Here is a 16941-nt window from a genome sequence, read left to right on the forward strand (position 1 = left end):
GCTGTGTGCACAGTGAAGCAGTACAAAGGTTTTAATATCAACAGCAGTGACAGTTCTATAACTCAATGCCAAGGGAAAAAACATCCGCGTACTGGGCAAAAAAAATAAACACATGTAATCAGCACTTCAATGTAAATGCCAACTACTAAAGAGCATTTCTTCTTAAAACTGAAGTGTGAGTTCAGCTCTTAATGCAGAATGTTTAAACATCTATTAAAGAAGTCCTTGTAATAAATCTGTGGATATGTTCATGTAACGTAGTGTGTATGTGCTAATACACTCACATATCGGGGTCTTCTCCAGGATCCAGCGCAGTTCTGCTCCTCTGTGTAACGTCAACGCTCTTCAGACTGTCTGGCTCAGTGTGTGTGAGACGCAAGTCTCTTTTACAATGAAAGTTAATGGAGCCTTGTTCTGATGCTATATAGTATTTAAGTGAACCAATCACGAGGATTTTCGTATATAACCTAAAGCCAGTGCTGTACTGGCACGATCAGGCTGATTCTATACATACCTGTAGAGGTCAGCTCAAATGTTTAGGTTTTGAAATCCAATAAAGTAAAGTTTATACAATTGGCAGCTGGTTGAGTGACAGCAGCTGAGGTTCAGATAATCTCTGGGGGGGGGGGGGGGCATACATAGTTATCCCCTCCCCCTATTAGAATTAGCATAAGTATTATACAATTGATGTAACTTTTCTCTTCTAGAACATCCCAAACATCCTAAACCTAAAACATCCGAGGTGACCACAAAAGGTATGTAGAGAATCAGCCTGATGGTGTCAGTACAGCACTGGCTTTAGCTTATACACGAAAATGCTGATGATTGGTTCCCTTTAAATTGTGAAAGCCAATTCCGGGCAATAAAAGCAGATAAGTTAATATTTTACTTCGGATTTAGATAACCTGTCAGCAGATTAGATCCCTAACTAAAAGGTATGAGTGTAAAGGCCGATTAATGCTTATTACACTCATACCCCATTAGGAAAATTACTGAGAAATTAAGTTTTATTCTCAAGGCAGCAGGGCAGGCACTTTACTCCCCAGTCCTGCTGTACTTTGCAGTCCACCGCCGGGCTCCGGTCATTGAATGACAGGTCACTCTTCCCTCTGATTTATCTTCCCTGCACAGATGCAGTAATTTCTAGAGTTTGCTTCATTGAGAGCAATGTGCTGGCTCCGCACTGTCATTAGGAGCTTATTGCGCAGGCAGAGCCTTTCCTGATTAAGCAAACCGGCAATGGTGATCATGGGTGGCCAATATGTGGTGGTGTATGTAGGCATCAGTGCACATGACATTTAAATGTTGCTCAGGAACCAAGTAGATGTGGAGTGATTTCTGCGCTGCTGAAGACCTCACATAAATCCAGGAGAGATTAAAGGTAGGTGGTTTTATTCAACGCATTTTGAAATGTCACTCCACTTCATCAGGAAATCCAGCAAAATAATTATATCGGTGGATTTCGTAATGAAGAAGTGGGGAGATACTTTGAAACGCGTTGACTAAAACCACCATCATCCAATCTTTCTTGGATTTAGGTCATATCTTCAGCAGCGCAGTAATAGCTCCACATATCTTTGGTCCTGATCTGCTTTGGCATTAGCGCGTGGTCTCTACAGCAGTTGTTTACATACTTTGAGTCTGGGTGTGTGTCACACAACCCAATAAGGTGAGCATATTCCCTTATTACTTTTATATGCAAGTTGGGTAAAGATCCTATTCCCTTCAGCTTTTATTTAAATGTTGCTTTTAGAAATCGAGAGCACCAGCCACAAATGTTAAAGCTGTATAATATAACGCGTGGTCACAACAGGACTGCAGAACAGCTGATGAGAGGACGCGCTTAGCTGCAGGTAATCGCGTCCTCTCATCAGCTGTTCTGCAGTCCTGTTGTGACCACGCGCGCTCCCAACGGGATCTGAAGAAGCGAGGGCGCATGCGCCGCCCTCTCCTGCAAAATACTAAGTACAGCGGGCTTATCTCCAGCGCCATGTTTCTGAAGAGAGAAATTTACATATGGCCAGTGAGAGGGAGGAACAGGCAACGGGGGCGGGGATAAACGTCCATAACACGCCCGGACATTAGGAGAGAGGTGCACACGTCAATCAAAAAGTGCACGAATTTTCAAACTTTATAAAGTTGGATTTCACTGACTAAACACCCGAGCTGCACCCTAATGGTATGTACATGTACAGCCTGTGCCTGATAGTGCCAGTACTGCACTGGCTGCACCTTATACATGAAAATCCTGATGTTTGGTTCCTTTTAATTTATCTCTGCCATCCATGTCCATGGAGATTTGCTAAAGTTCCATGGGTGTTAAACTTATTGATCAGGTTGTACACCGTGGACAAAGGAATATCAAGATCTCTTGAGATGGACCTGTAACCTTAAGATTGTTGATATTTTTCTACCATTTTTGTTCTCAAGTCCTCAGACAGTTCTCTTCTTTCTGCTCTGGATGCTTAGTGTGGCAAAAACAATGCAAAAATAGAGTCAACTTCTCCCCTTTTTATCTCGTTTCAGGTGTAATTTTCATATTGACAACACTTATTACTTGCCACAGGTCAGTTTGAACAAACACCACACAATATAAACAAATTTGTTTACCTATGATTTTGGAAAGGTGCCAACAATTTTGTTGGGCCTGGTTTTTTTTGTTTTTTTTTTTTTTTAGAGTATTATGTCCAAATTTGCCATTTTTCCTCATTTTTTTGTGTTGTTCCAATACACTGAAAGGAAATAAGTGTTTGTATGACAAAACATTTGTAATTGACCTAATTTTCTGAGAGAAATACTTCATTTTCTGGAATAATTTCAAAGGTGCCAACACTTTCAGCCACGACTATACGATTCTAAGGGTCTGTTTACATGGACCGACCGGTGGAAATCTAAATGCCTGGCTACAAAAGCAGAGAAAAGTAAACCATGCGCACTGAGCGATGTGCAGCGCATATAGACTGCACTGGTTCTTGGCAGTGCAAGTATGGTTTTCACAGGGTGATGCATAGCCAAGAATATGATATTTTGTGCTAACTGTTAGCGTTCTAGGCAAAAGCGCTCCTAATGTCAATATGCCGCGTGTCCAGTTAGTGCTTGATGCCAGCCACGGTCGCGGCAAATAGGTCACCTGACAGATCAACACTAGAATGCTAGAGTGCAGGTCTGTGTCTGCTCAATTGATACTAAGGTACCTTAGTAATTAGACAGCGGCTGATAAGTTTTAGTGCTCCAGGCAATAGCGCTTTCCTTATAAAGCACACAATATTAAATACCACTAGCATTTGATAATGGCAATTATGATGCATAGTATATTTAACAAGCTGCAATTTAGTAGCTACAAATTGTAGTGCCCCTGGCAATAGTGCCTTCTGTACAGCACGGAGCCGAGCGTTCTCTGAGTGACTCACACTCCACTAGTGTTATCTCACTGTCAAGGCCAATGCCTGTTATTTAATAGCACAATTATTCAATTGCTGTGCATTTGCTTTATACACTTTGGCACTTTAATAATTGCAATTTATCTCGCCCTGTAAAGACTATTACCATAACTGGACTCTACTGGGGTCTCCAGGGTTAAACTTCCCTCTGTTCGGTTGGTCGGAACTGTGACACATTTTAAACACACATATAATATATATTATATATACACACACAAAAGTTCCATTTTATTCATTCACCCTCTTTTTTCAAATGTTTCTCTTTCGGTATTTCTTTATTTAATAAGTGAGTAAAGTAAAATAAAAAAAGTCAGCATTTTTTTAAAAAAATAAAAATACATGTAAACGCAAAAACCTTCGTTAAACAGCAGGACATGTTTGATTAAAATGCCCCTTTAATGAACCATTGTAATGCCCACAGACATACACAAAGTCCATACAGCCAGTTAAATCATTCAATTTGGCCATACATACTCTGCGACACCGCTCCAATATACTTTCAACAAAAGGCTGTTCATGGAAGCATATTTTTTGAGTTGCAAACAATGGCGGTGTTTGATCCCTAAGATAACCATTTGTTGTTACTTTTTTTACAAAAAGAATAAATCAGTTTAATTAAAAAAATAAATAAATGGGGGGGGGGAAATGTCAAATGACCCCACTTCTCTTCCTTTAACAATAGCGAAATAAAAAGAAAAACTATTTGGTGTCGCCATGTCTCTAATAGTATGGTCTATCAAAATATTAAAGTGAACCTCTCAGGATCCAGCAGTTCTGGGTGCATATTGCTAATCCCTGCCTAACCGTCACTCTATACACTAGCATAGATAAAGGGATCTTTACAAAACGTATTTCTAAGGATCTTTTATCTTATGCTAATGAACACGGAGACTAGTCCAGAGGGCGTTTCTCCCCTTAGCTAGTCGTCCCACATAGCATGGGTAGCACACCCCAGTGGGTATACTAACATGCCAATGAGTACACAGTGACGCCACACATAACTCACTGTTCATGGTGGCTGGCGGAGGATGGATGCGCTCTGGGCATAATCTAGAGTCCCCAGCACTTCTGGTCATGCGCACTGTGCCTCACTGAAGCTGGGAAGATTACACCCGGCATCAGTTCATTGCGCATGATCGGAAGCCTCGAGTACTCCGGATCATGCGCACAGCAGAGCCATCCTCCGCTGGACGCCACGAACAGTGAGGTATGTGCGGCGTCGCTGCGTATTCTTTAGCATGTTAGTACACCCACAGGGGCGTGCTACCATGCTATGTGGAATGACTAAGGGGAGAAAAGCTCTTGGGACTAGTCCCTGCGCTCATTAGCATAGGATTATCTAGATTATCTATACTGGTGTATACAGGGACAGTTAGGTATGGATTACTAATATGCACCCAGAACTGCTTGTGGTTCTGGGTGCATATTGCACCTGAGGACAGGTTCACTTTAAAAGAGAAAAAAAGTACAAGTTAGGTATCATTGTAATCATACTGATCCCGAGATTCACATTACCAGGTAATTTGTACCATATAATGAAGGCTAGAAACAAAATCAACCCACTACCACCCACCACCTTTTTAACCTACCCCACATTTATTTATTTATTTTTTTTTTTTTTAAAACAAGCAACTTCCATTTCTTTCTTTTTTGCTACACACACACACACACACACACACACACACACACACACACACACACACTCTGCTGCGCTGTCTATGCAGGTGGCAAAAAATATTTCCAGAAATTATGTAACAAACAAATTATTTCCCTTCTAATTAATGAAAGGAGTCGTCATAAGTAAAGCCAATTTACAGCTATTTCTAGAAGCAACGGCCTCCCACACTATTGAGGTTAGGCAGAAGGATCACGGATATGCTCCTACTCTATGGAAGGCTACACGTGATACAAGGTAGTCAAGCAACTTACAAAGCTAATGTAATGAACCAACCTCTGCATTAAAGCTGCTTTCCTCCATCCTTCCCATCTCCATCTCCAGCGGATTCTTCAGTGTCTGGAGGAACAGAGCCGCTTTCCTCTTGCGTTCGGCTTGCAGTTGCTTCTCCTTCGATTCCTTGGCTGCCTGTGCCAGTTTCTCCCTAGCAGCTGCTGCCAGTCTATCCTCCAGCTTTTGCTTTGCTGAAAGTAGAAAAACATAAATCTTAGTTGCAATATTTTGCAGCTAAATGTCAGGTGTAAAAACTATTGTATTTCACATCTGCAATCCAGTATCTTTAACATAGGGGAAGGCGTTAAAGGAATGGTCTAGGATTAGAGAACACGGCCGCTTTCTTCCAGCACTACACGTGCACCAGCTTTGCGCCATAATGTACCTTATACCTTTAAAGGGAACCTGTCAGGTGTAATATGCACCAAGAACCACGAGCAGTTCTGAGTGCATATTGTTAACCCCTGCCTAACCGTCCCTATATCTAGTAGCATAGATAAAGCATCCCGGCTTCAGAGAGGTCTACTGCGCATGACCAGAAGTGGCCGGCATTCAGAAGCGCGGTCACAGCGAATGCTGGTGATGCTGCATTGAATAGCATGTTAGTATGCCCCTGTGGGCGTGCTAACTTACTAAGAGGGCGGATTAGTCTGGGGATAACGCGCCCTTGTGACTAGTCCCAGCGAGGATCTTTATAAATACTTTTTCTAAAGATCTCTTTATCTATGCTAGTGTATACAGGGACGGTAGGCAGGGATTAGCTATATGCACCCAGAACTGCTCGTGGTTCTAGGTGCATATTGGACCTGACAGGTTCCCTTTAAATAACTAGTAAAAATTACTTTACAAAAACTTAACTAAAACCCATGAAAAAGACTCACTTTTATGTCTTATTTGTTTAAAAATGTGCAAAGTCAAAAATAACATCTGGGGGAGGGGGGGAACCCCCCAAAAAAACAAAAAACAAAAGACTAGGTGTAAACAAGGACAGAAGAAGAGCACACACAAAAAAAATAAAGCCACAAAAGCAATGATGAAGCAGGCCCTCAGCGTGAACAGCGTCAGGATATAAAAACAAGGAACGCTGCAATTTTTTTTTGTTTTTTTTACTACTATTAAAAACCTTTTCAGCTCAACTGAACTTTTTTCTTTAGTGCTTGTTGCCAAGGTTACAGACCACCTCTGTAGTCTAGCAGTGGAGTCTAAAAATGCAAATATTCTTGCTACTTTTGTGACAATTAAACCTTTGGGGCTAAAGCAACATTTTAATGGAATGTTCTAAAATTTTGTGAAAGCACCAGTATAGAGGGGTTTTGTTTTTTTATTCACCACTAGAGTGGTGCTTTAAGTCTAAGCCCTGTACCCCGGGTCTAAAGGGTGCTTTACACGCTGTGACATCGCTAGCATCGGCTAGCGATGTTGAGTGCGATAGCACCCGCCCGCGTCGTACGTGCGATATTGTGTGATCGCTACGGCAGCATCACACGCACATACCTGCTCTGAAACGTCGCTCTGGCCGGCGAACCGCCTCCTTTCTAAGGGGGCGGGTCGTGCGGCGTCACAGTGACGTCACCCAGCAGAGGTCCAATAGAAGTGGAGGGGCTGGAGATGAGCGGGACATAACCTCCCGCCCACCTCCTTCCTTCCTCATTGCCGCAGGAGGCAGGTAAAGAGATGTTCGTGGCTCCTGCGGTGTCGTACATAGCGATGTGTGCTGCCGCAGGAACAACAAACAACATCGTACCTTTTGCAGCAGCAATATTAAGGAAATGAGCGTCAACGAGCAACGATTTTTCACGTTTTTGTGCTCGTTGATCGTCGCTCATTTGTGTTACACGCTGCAATGTCGGTAACTGCGCCAGATGTGCGTCACTAACGACGTGACCCTGACGATATATCGTTACCAATATCGCAGCGTGTAAAGCACCCTTTATACTCACCCTTCAGCTTATTCACCTTTTCTCGGCGTCATCTTGTGACTGCAACATCTGACAGGTGAGAAGTTATATCACAAGTCGATCTAAGTCTATGAAAGCCAGAACGAGGCTCTCAGAGAGATGTATTGAGTTGTGACCTTGGGATCGCTCCATTAAGCACTGGAGCTGCCAATAGGTAAACTGGAGAGGATTCACAGGAGCAACAGAAACTAAGCGACAAAGAAACAGATGAAGTGTAAAACGCTGCGGAATATGTTGGCGCTTGTGACGGGGTCCTTCTCCCATATGACACAATCAACAGAGCGAGAGAGGAGTGAGAAATCCAAGGTATATTTATTCCATGCAATCCAGAATGTCCATCACATAATCCACCACACAGAGGGTAAAATATTCCAGTAATGGCATAAATGTTCCAGGGAGAAGTCAGAATCATCCAGCAGTCCTTTTCCAGGGAAATCAGGGTTTTCTCACAGTCTCTCTGGGGTGTCACCTTCAGCCCAGAGGATCAATTTAAAGGCTGCTTTACACGCTACGACATCGCTAAAGCGATGTCGTTGGGGGTCACGGAATTTGTGACGCACATTTGGCCGCTTTAGCGATGTCGTTGCTTGTGACACCTATGAGCGATTTTGAATTGTCACAAAAAATTTCAAAAATCGCTAATCGGTGACATGCCCCCCTATTCTCAATTATCGTTCCTGCTGCAGGTACGATGTTGTTCGTCGTTCCCGCGGCAGCACACATCGCTATGTGTGACACCGCAGGAACGAGGAACCTCACCTTAACTGCGACCGCCCGCAATGAGGAAGGAAGGAGGTGGGCGGGATGTTACGTCCCGCTCATCTCCGCCCCTCCCCTTCTATTGGGCGGCCGCTTAGTGACGTCACTTTGACGCCGAACGAACTGCCCCCTTAGAAAGGAGGCGGTTCGCTGGTCACAGCAACGTCGCTAAGCAGGTAAGTAGTGTGACGGGTCCGTGCGATTTTGTGCGCCACGAGCAGCGATTTGCTCGTGTCGCACAATCGATGGGGGGGGGGGGAGCACGCTAGCGATATCAGTAACGATATCGCAGCGTGTAAAGCGGCCTTTAGTCTTTCTCTCTTCAAGTTCTCAAACAGACTGTCTCATTCCCCCAGGTAAGCAAAGAAGTTAGGTGTGGGGGAGGTGGCCATGGAATCCACCTAGGGACAGGAACACTACAGGGGGTGATTACCTACAGACAATACAATGTACACACAACCAATACAAATAATGGACAGTGAACCAAGCGTAAAATACGAACCTACACAACAGGATACACAGTACACCATATCCCACCATCACAGCAATATTCAAATAAAGATTATTATGAAGACTTCAGAGGGTGAGATAACATTAGGGGCAGGGAACTTAAGATTTAAAGTACCACTCCAGCAATGAAGTAAAACAACAAAGCTGGAGTGGTGTTGGTTCAAAATGCTTGTCACACATCTAGATTAATTTCTTAAGTGGAGTTTTTAAAATAGAGTCCTTGTGGGAGATTACTCCTGTTTATACTCTTCAAAAGCTTTGTAAGCGCAACATGGAGCCCACAATCTATTCTACCCAAATTTGCTCTACAAAAGTCAAATAGCGCTCCTTTCCTTCTACACTCTGCACTGTGCCCAACCAGTAGTTTCTGATCACATATGAGCCATTAGTGTAAAAAGAAAGGAAAGAGTGCACAGGAGCTTAGTTTGATCAGTAATTCTGTGCAGACAGTCCTTTTAACATCACCTACTTCTGTTGTGCAGTTCTCTAATGTGTCGGCAGGAGAGTTCAGCAGATGGTGAAAGATGTCAGCCACTTCAATCGCTGTGCTCCTGACGATTGCGGGCACAGAGGAAACATCAAGCACAGACAAATGTAATCCATGAGACTGGACCGTGCGCTGGCGAGCACATGACACATGGAAATACTAAAATATACTTTTTTTTTTAGATATGTGGGGAGCTGGGCACTTTTGTACAGGTTGCTGGAGTTCTGTTCAAGGGTTATAAATGTAATAATATTAGAACATACCTCTAATTAGAAATGTAGTATAGCTCTCTTGATATAGCTATGTCTTACCTCATATGCAGTTTAGGTATCCATGATTACATCCAATCAGGTAGTGAGAGTTAGGGGTACTTTACACGCTCCAACATTGCTGCCGATATATCGTCAGGGTCACGTCGTTAGTGACGCACATCCGACGCCGGTAGCGACATCGCAGCGTGTAAAACAAATGAGCGGCGATCAACGAGCGCAAAAACGTGCAAAATTGTTGCTCGTTGACACGTCGTTCATTTCCATAATATCGGTGCTGCCACAGGTACGATGTTGTTTGTCGTTCCAGAGGCAGCACACATCGCTGTGTGTGACGCCGCTGGAACGACAAACATCTCCTTACCTGCGTCCACCGGAAAAGGAGGAAGGAAGGAGGTGGGCGGCATGTTCCGGCCGCTCATCTCCTCCCCTCCTTTTCTATTGGGCGGCGGTTCAGTGACGCTGCTGTGACGCTGAACGAACCGCCCCCTTAGAAAGGAGGCGGTTCACCGGTCACAGCGACGTCGCAGAGCAGGTATGTGCGTGTGACGCTGCTGTAGCGATAACGTTCGCTACGGCAGCGATTACCACATATCGGCCGTGCAACGAGGCGGGTGCTATCGCGCTCGACATCGCTAGCAATTACTAGCGATGTCGCAGCGTGTAAAGCCCGCCTTAGTCACATAGTTGTTTATGGTCATAACCACGGATACCTAAGCTGCAATGCCCTGCACATGAGGTAAGAGACATGGCTATATCAGGAGAAATATAGCACATTGCATTTACTAATAATATTAATGCACCTGCTACATATTGGGATAGGATCCTGGAGATGGGAGAACCCTTTTTTGTCAGCACAGAATGACTGTTCAAACTAAGTATAGGCTCTTATGCATCATGGTGGGGCTAATCATTTAAACACACTTTCCCAACTGCTTGTTTTCCAACTATCTCCTCCCTTCACTGGTTCTATGAAGCCAGAGATCTCAATCAAAGAGGAGTTGAATTTGGAAACAGAGGAGACAACAAGCAAGTGGGAAGGTGTATATAAATGATTAGCCCCACCATGATGCACGAGCGCCTGTAATTGGTTTGGACAGTCATTCTGTGCTGACAGGAGCCCCTTTAAAAGGTGGTAAATACAGTTTATATGGGGAACACATGGTGATAGGCTCCTTGGAAAGGGTTGGTATTGACTTTTAGGATTGCTATTTCCACTTGTTGGCACTAGATAGCGTTCAAGTCCTCTTTCTCTCTGAAGAGGCTATTTGCATATTTAAAGCACCACTCCAGCTTTTTTTTTTTTTTTTTTTAATTTCACAGCTGGTGCGGTGTTACGGATTGGAATTCCCTGCACTTAAGTCTTATTACTCACACGCCACTGTCTTCACCTTCGATCACCACCCTGGTAAGTCTCCAGTAGTTTGTGATCGGCCAGATTTCGAGGGTTTGTTGGAGTGATCTCGAGGTCACTTTTCAATGCAAGTCTATGAGAGCCTCATTTTGGCTCTCATGGAATTGCATTCAGAGCGTGTGACCGTCACCTCAGACCTCTGGCAGTCAAAAATTGTGGTCAAAAGATGGAGTCTTGGAACTGAAGCAGCACTGATAAAAAGTGAAGAGAGTGGAGGCTATGTGTAAGATTAGGGTAAGGAACCTTTTATCAAAAGCATTGCATGGCCTACAAGTCTCCTTAACGTTAAGCTTTCATTGGAAACTTTATTTTAAAAATGGCTGCTAGACTTTTAAAGGGAACTGGTCAAATGTAAAAACACTTAACCTGCAGACCTAGGGTTAATCTGCCATTAATCCTCCCAGCAGTGCTCTGGTTTCAGTCATGGACGGCACCGGCATGGTTTCAGTCACCGCTGATTGATATTTGGAGTTTTAATGAAACCAATAAAAGTTTTTGGTTTTACTTTGATAATTTCTTGTGGACGTCTATGCCAGACCCGCCCTTTTTTCAATACTTAAAAAGGGGTATTCCCAACTCCAAGATCCTATCCCAATATATAGTAGGTATAATATTAGCAAATGCCTTAAATTAGAAACGTAGTTCTTTTGATTCACTATGTCGCTTACCTCATGTTTAGGGCATTGCAGGACCTTGGGTATCCATGGTTACGACCACGCATATAATCACAGTTAGTAGATAATGGTCATAACCATGGATACCTAAGGTCCTGAACATGAGGTAAGTGACATAGTGAATCAGAAGAACTATACATTTCTAAATATAAGGGATTTGCTAATAATATTATACCTACTATATATTGGGATAGGATCTTGGAGATAGGAATAAGCCTTTAAATATACAAATAATGAAGCTAAATAGCCTACAGGATGCGTGTAGAAGCAGGTGCGGGTTACAATGTATGGTATGGTAGGACGGTACTTCTGTTACACCGCCCCGGATACACAGGTAAATCTGATAATGCAACTAAGGCTAAGTTCACATTTCCGCTAAAATCTATCAGTCACAATCCGCTGCTCTTGTAAACAGCGGAATCCGTTTAGCGGATTCCGCTGCTCCCATAGACTTGTATGAGCAGCGGATTGTGACTGATGATGCTGCGTTGCACCCTCCGCCCGACTGATCAGTCGTGGAACGACTGACCGCCGGGCGGGGGGAACGCAGCATGTAACGTTTTTTGAGCAGCGAGATCCGTCGGATTTCGCTGCGCATGCTCTCTGGCTCCCTGCACACGTCACCAGCTTTGGTTGGTTACCCGATATTTACCCTGGTTACGGTGCAAGGAGCCAGCGCTAAGCGGTGTAGGCCCGTAACCAAGGTAAATATCGGGTAACCAAGGTAAACATCGGGTGCTTTGCTGTTACCCGATATTTAGGCTGGTTACGTGTGCAGGGAGGCCGACACTTCCCCGCTCGGCCCCGCCCCCTCCCGCACTCTGCACATGTATGTACACACACACACACACCTGTCCCCAGCCATGCAGACAAGCACTGACACCCTCGTCTGGCCCCGCCCCCTGCTCGGCACCGCCCCCTCCCGCACTTTGCATGTGCACACACACACATACATACATGCACATACACACACTCACTCACACATACACTCACCTGTCCCCAGCCATGCAGACCGCAGCACTTCTACTGACATCCTCAGCGCCTGGCCCCGCCCCCCGCTCGGCTCCGCCCCCTCCCGCACTTTGCATGTGCACACACATACATACATACATACATACATACATGCACATACACACACTCACTCACAGATACACTCACCTGTCCCCAGCCATGCAGACCGCAGCACTTCCACTGACATCCTCAGCGCCTGGCCCCGCCCCCCGCTCGGCTCTGCCCCAGAACTCCTCCCCCGCACACAACGGAATCCGACAAAGAATTCTGTTCTTTGTCATCCGTTGTACAGCGTTGAACAGCGCATCAGTCACATGCGTCAAGCGACGCATGTGACTGATACAAATCAACGGAAATGTGAACTTAGCCTTAGCCAACTGAAGACAATTTACAGCTGCGCTACGTGAGGGAAATGGAACTTGTGAGAACGCACATTTGCATACAAATCAAGCTTTCTAAACATCTGGGACACGTCCGGACATGTTAATTCAGATTTCAGCTTCGCCACGTCTCTAACCAGCATGCATGATTTGATTGGAGTTGTAAAGACAAGGAAGAAAATATGTAACAGTGCATAGTACATGCATGTACGGCAAAAGACCACCACCTACTCAATGGTGCACAAATATGGTCTTTGCGGTCACAGACATGCGGGGTTTTGTATGACGGATACAGCTCAGAAGTGGGGACTGTCAACTCTGGTTATTAGGCATGAAAGATGGAGCCTGGAACTAGCAGACATTAACAGCATGTGCTTTTAGACAAAACATCATTGATGGAACGCATTTTAAAAAGGTTTGTCGCAAAATTATTTTTTCATTCTACAGTATTGCACAAGTTTAAAAAACACACCGATATTCAGTTTTCCCGGGTCCAGCACTGCCTCCCCGCTGCTGCTCCAGTCTTTGTTTACTTGCTGCAGCAGTGGCATCAAGACTACAGTACATCGGTCAGAACAAGAGAAAAGAAAATGCTGGTATGTCTCAAGAATGTAAAATGTCAAAATAAGCTATTATTGGGTCCTGTGCGTACGCTGCGGTTTTTGCCACGGTTTTGCTGCATGAATTGCTGCAGAAAATGTTCATAACCTTGCTGCAGTCCTTCCCCAGCAAAACCTATCGTAAAAGAAAAATGCTGTGTGTACATTGCATTTTTTTCCCCTACAGATTTTGCTGCAGAATTTGTGCAGCAAAAAGAATGAGCATGTCACTTCTTTTCTGCAGGTACCTGCGATTTTTGCCATAGATAAATGGTAAAAAAACAAAAAACTGCAGGGAATAACCAGTGGCAAAACCGCGGGTGCGGTATTATGCCAGAGGGTGCGAATTTTTCTTAAGAAAAGTCCATTTTCTAGTGCGCACAGACCCTTAAAATCACATGAGGTTCAACAGGTTACCATAAATGTATGGTAACTAGGGCTGAGCGGATCCGGACTGTAAAAGTCTGGATCCGCGAGGTTTTAATCATATCTAGGTGCCAGACCCAGGCGTGGGTTTCCGGGTGCACGATCTGGATTCGGCAAATCAAGTAAAAATAAATAAAACTAATAAGCATCAGTTTCATACTTACCGAGACTGTCATGGTGGCATACTGCTTCCGTGTCGCGCATTCACTTCCTGTACTGTGCACGCAATCCCACAGCTTTCCGTGTTTTTCCCGCCCACTGGCCGTCGTCTCATCTGTGATTGGTTACAGGTTGACACACCCCCCAGCCTGAAAAAAAAAAAATTGTTTAAAAGAACAGAGAGAACTCAGTGGACTCTCTGTTCTGTTAAACAATTTTTTTTATCTCTACTGGTTAACACGGTACAAAGATATATTTTACCCCCAGCCTGAGACAGTTTCAGCTGCGGTCATGGCTTATCGTGGCTCAGTCATGGGCTGCACTTAGGGCTAGCAGTCGTGCTCTATGGCTGCTCGCTCGGAGATGTAGCAGAGCTGGATGGGTCGCCGTGGGACGTCGTGTGGATTACGCTGGAGGGCTGTGTTTGGGGGTTAATAAAGTGGTGAAGGAGGGCGCGTTTCATACTTTACTTCAAATAAAGGATTTTTCTCTGTCTTGTTTATTTACATTCATTTACAGGTTTGTGATGCAGGTATCTGATAGACGCCTGAGTCATCACAAACGTAGGGTTTAGTAGCAGCTGTACGCCGCTATTAACCCTTGCTATTACCCCAATTGGCAACGCATCACGCCACCGGGAAGAGGCGGTAATGCACCGGGATTGTCACATCTAATAGATGCGGCAATACCGGGCAGCTGAGGGCTGAGAATATACAAGCCCCCAGCCGGCATCATCATGGCTGGGGATGAAAACTGGAGGGAAGACCGCCCATCGGATTTTTTTTTTAAATTATTTAAATAAAAAAAATTTAAAAAAGCCGCATGCGAGAGTCTGGCATTGCAGCACAGCCGCACATTTCTGACAGGAACGTGCATGTGTTTCTAGGTACATGCACGCTCATGTTCAAGGAACTGCAGGCTGTAAAAAGAAAAAAAAATTCCTGCCAGCAGGTGGAAATTTGGTGCTGAAATCTGGTGCAGACGATTTCAGCACCAAATGTGCACCTCCTGGCAAAAAACCGTTGGAAAAAAAAAATGCGTCAGGAGGTGTAGATTGGATGCAGGAATATGGTGTAAAAATTTCAACACCAAATTTGCATCTCTTGGCCAAAAAACCCTGAGATTTTTCTGCTAGGAGATGCAGGTCTGTGAACTCCGTGACCTCCACCTGAGGTCAGGTTACCTGCGATCCCAGATGAAGGACCGTGGGAACCTCCAGCTGTGACCGCAAATGCCCTGAGTGACGTCACCGCTCAATGCGCAGCTCATTCATTCTCTGGAGATCAGAGAGCGGTCGGTGGTGCCTCTCTCTGTAATATTCAGATGTAGCAGAGCTGAAGCGGCGTGGGACCTCTTGTGGATTACGTCGGAGCTGCAGGGTGTTGGGGGTGAATAAAGTGCTGAAGGAGGGGGTGTTTGTATTTTATTTCAAATAAAGGATTTTTGTCTGTGTTTATTTACATTCATTTACAGGTTTGTGTGATGCAGGTATCTGATAGACGCCTGTACCATCACAACCTAGGGTTTAGTAGCAGCTGTGCGCCGCTATTGACCACTGCTATTACCCTGACTGACGTCTGTTTTTTTTAAATTAATTATTTGGGGGGAAAAAAAAAAAGCCACATTTGGTTTCACCGGAGTCACACATGTGAGCGACTCGCGCGAGTTTGCTATGGTATCACCCAGCAAAGCCTTGCACGTGTGACTGGATACACAGCACAGATACAGCCCGATAGCTGGGGCTGCAGCCGCAAGCTATATCTGTGCTGCTGATTGCCGGTCAGCATGGTGGTAAAAAGTAAGCACTTGCAGTTTTCCTCACCTACCGGCCATCCTGACGCCTGTGATTGGTTGCAGTGAGTTGACACGCTGCCACTCAGGGTGGGGGGGGATCTATCTGCAACCAATTACACACGCCGGTGGGCGGGGAAAACAATGAATATTGAATTGTCGGCTCTGGAAGGGAATAGCGGGACCTGGAAGGAGTGTGCCGCCATGACACCGCCTCGGTGAGTATACCGCACTTGTTCCTACCCCCTCTATCCCCTCCACAAACGTTTTTAACCTCTGGATTCCGGTCCCCATTGACTTTTATGGGCACCAGATTCCAGAGCGGATCGGACTCTTTAAAATCTGGAAGTGATCCGCCAGCACCGGGTTTTTGGCTGATCGATCAGCTCTAATGGTAACTCATATCCTTGATAAGGTTTGTACATTAAGTAACAGTGTATGATAATCAATATAAATGATATACGTAGTAAATGTAACAACTACAATAAATAGGTGTTGTTCCATATGTATATTTTTTTATATCTATTGTCATATACTTACCTAATGTACAAACGTTATCAAGGATAATAATTACTATGATATGCATATAAACACACACACACACACACACACACACACACACACACACAAACAAAAATATAAATGTAACACTTGTTTTTGCTCCCATTTTTCATGAGCTGAACTCAAAGATCTAAGACTTTATGTTGGTTACCTTGGTTACCCGATATTTACCTTCGTTACCAGCGTCCCCACTCTCACGCTGTCAGTGCCGGCTCCTGCTCCCTGCACACAGCCAGATTACACATCGGGTAATTAAGCCGATGTGTACTGTGGCTACATGTGCACAGAGCACGAGCCGTCACTGGCAGCATGAGAGCGGGGACGCTGGTAACGAAGGTAAATATCGGGTAACCAAGGTAAGGGCTTCTTGGTTACCCGATGTTTACTGTGGTTACCAGCCTCTGCAGAAGCCAGCTCCTGCTGCCTGCACATTTAGTTGTTGCTCTCTCGCTGTCACACACAGCGATGTGTGCTTCACAGCGGGAGAGCAACAACTAAAAAATGGCCCAGGACATTCAGCAACAACCAACGACCTCACAGCAGGGGCCAGGTTGT

At 44.7% G+C, this 16941-nt stretch overlaps 1 protein-coding gene across 3 annotated transcripts in view; it reads right to left on the reverse strand.

Moving 5' to 3' along the window:
- SFSWAP (splicing factor SWAP) overlaps positions 1-16941 on the reverse strand; it is a 237666-nt gene that overhangs the window by 59469 nt on the left and 161256 nt on the right. For all 3 annotated transcript variants that reach the window (XM_075322143.1, XM_075322151.1, XM_075322159.1), the window contains one exon: positions 5392-5579. In XM_075322143.1, the coding sequence (XP_075178258.1) occupies positions 5392-5579 (188 nt within the window). The remainder of the gene's footprint in view (positions 1-5391; positions 5580-16941) is intronic.

This window comes from Anomaloglossus baeobatrachus, chromosome 1, assembly GCF_048569485.1.
Source record: "Anomaloglossus baeobatrachus isolate aAnoBae1 chromosome 1, aAnoBae1.hap1, whole genome shotgun sequence".
In the NCBI taxonomy this organism is placed as follows: domain Eukaryota; kingdom Metazoa; phylum Chordata; class Amphibia; order Anura; family Aromobatidae; genus Anomaloglossus; species Anomaloglossus baeobatrachus.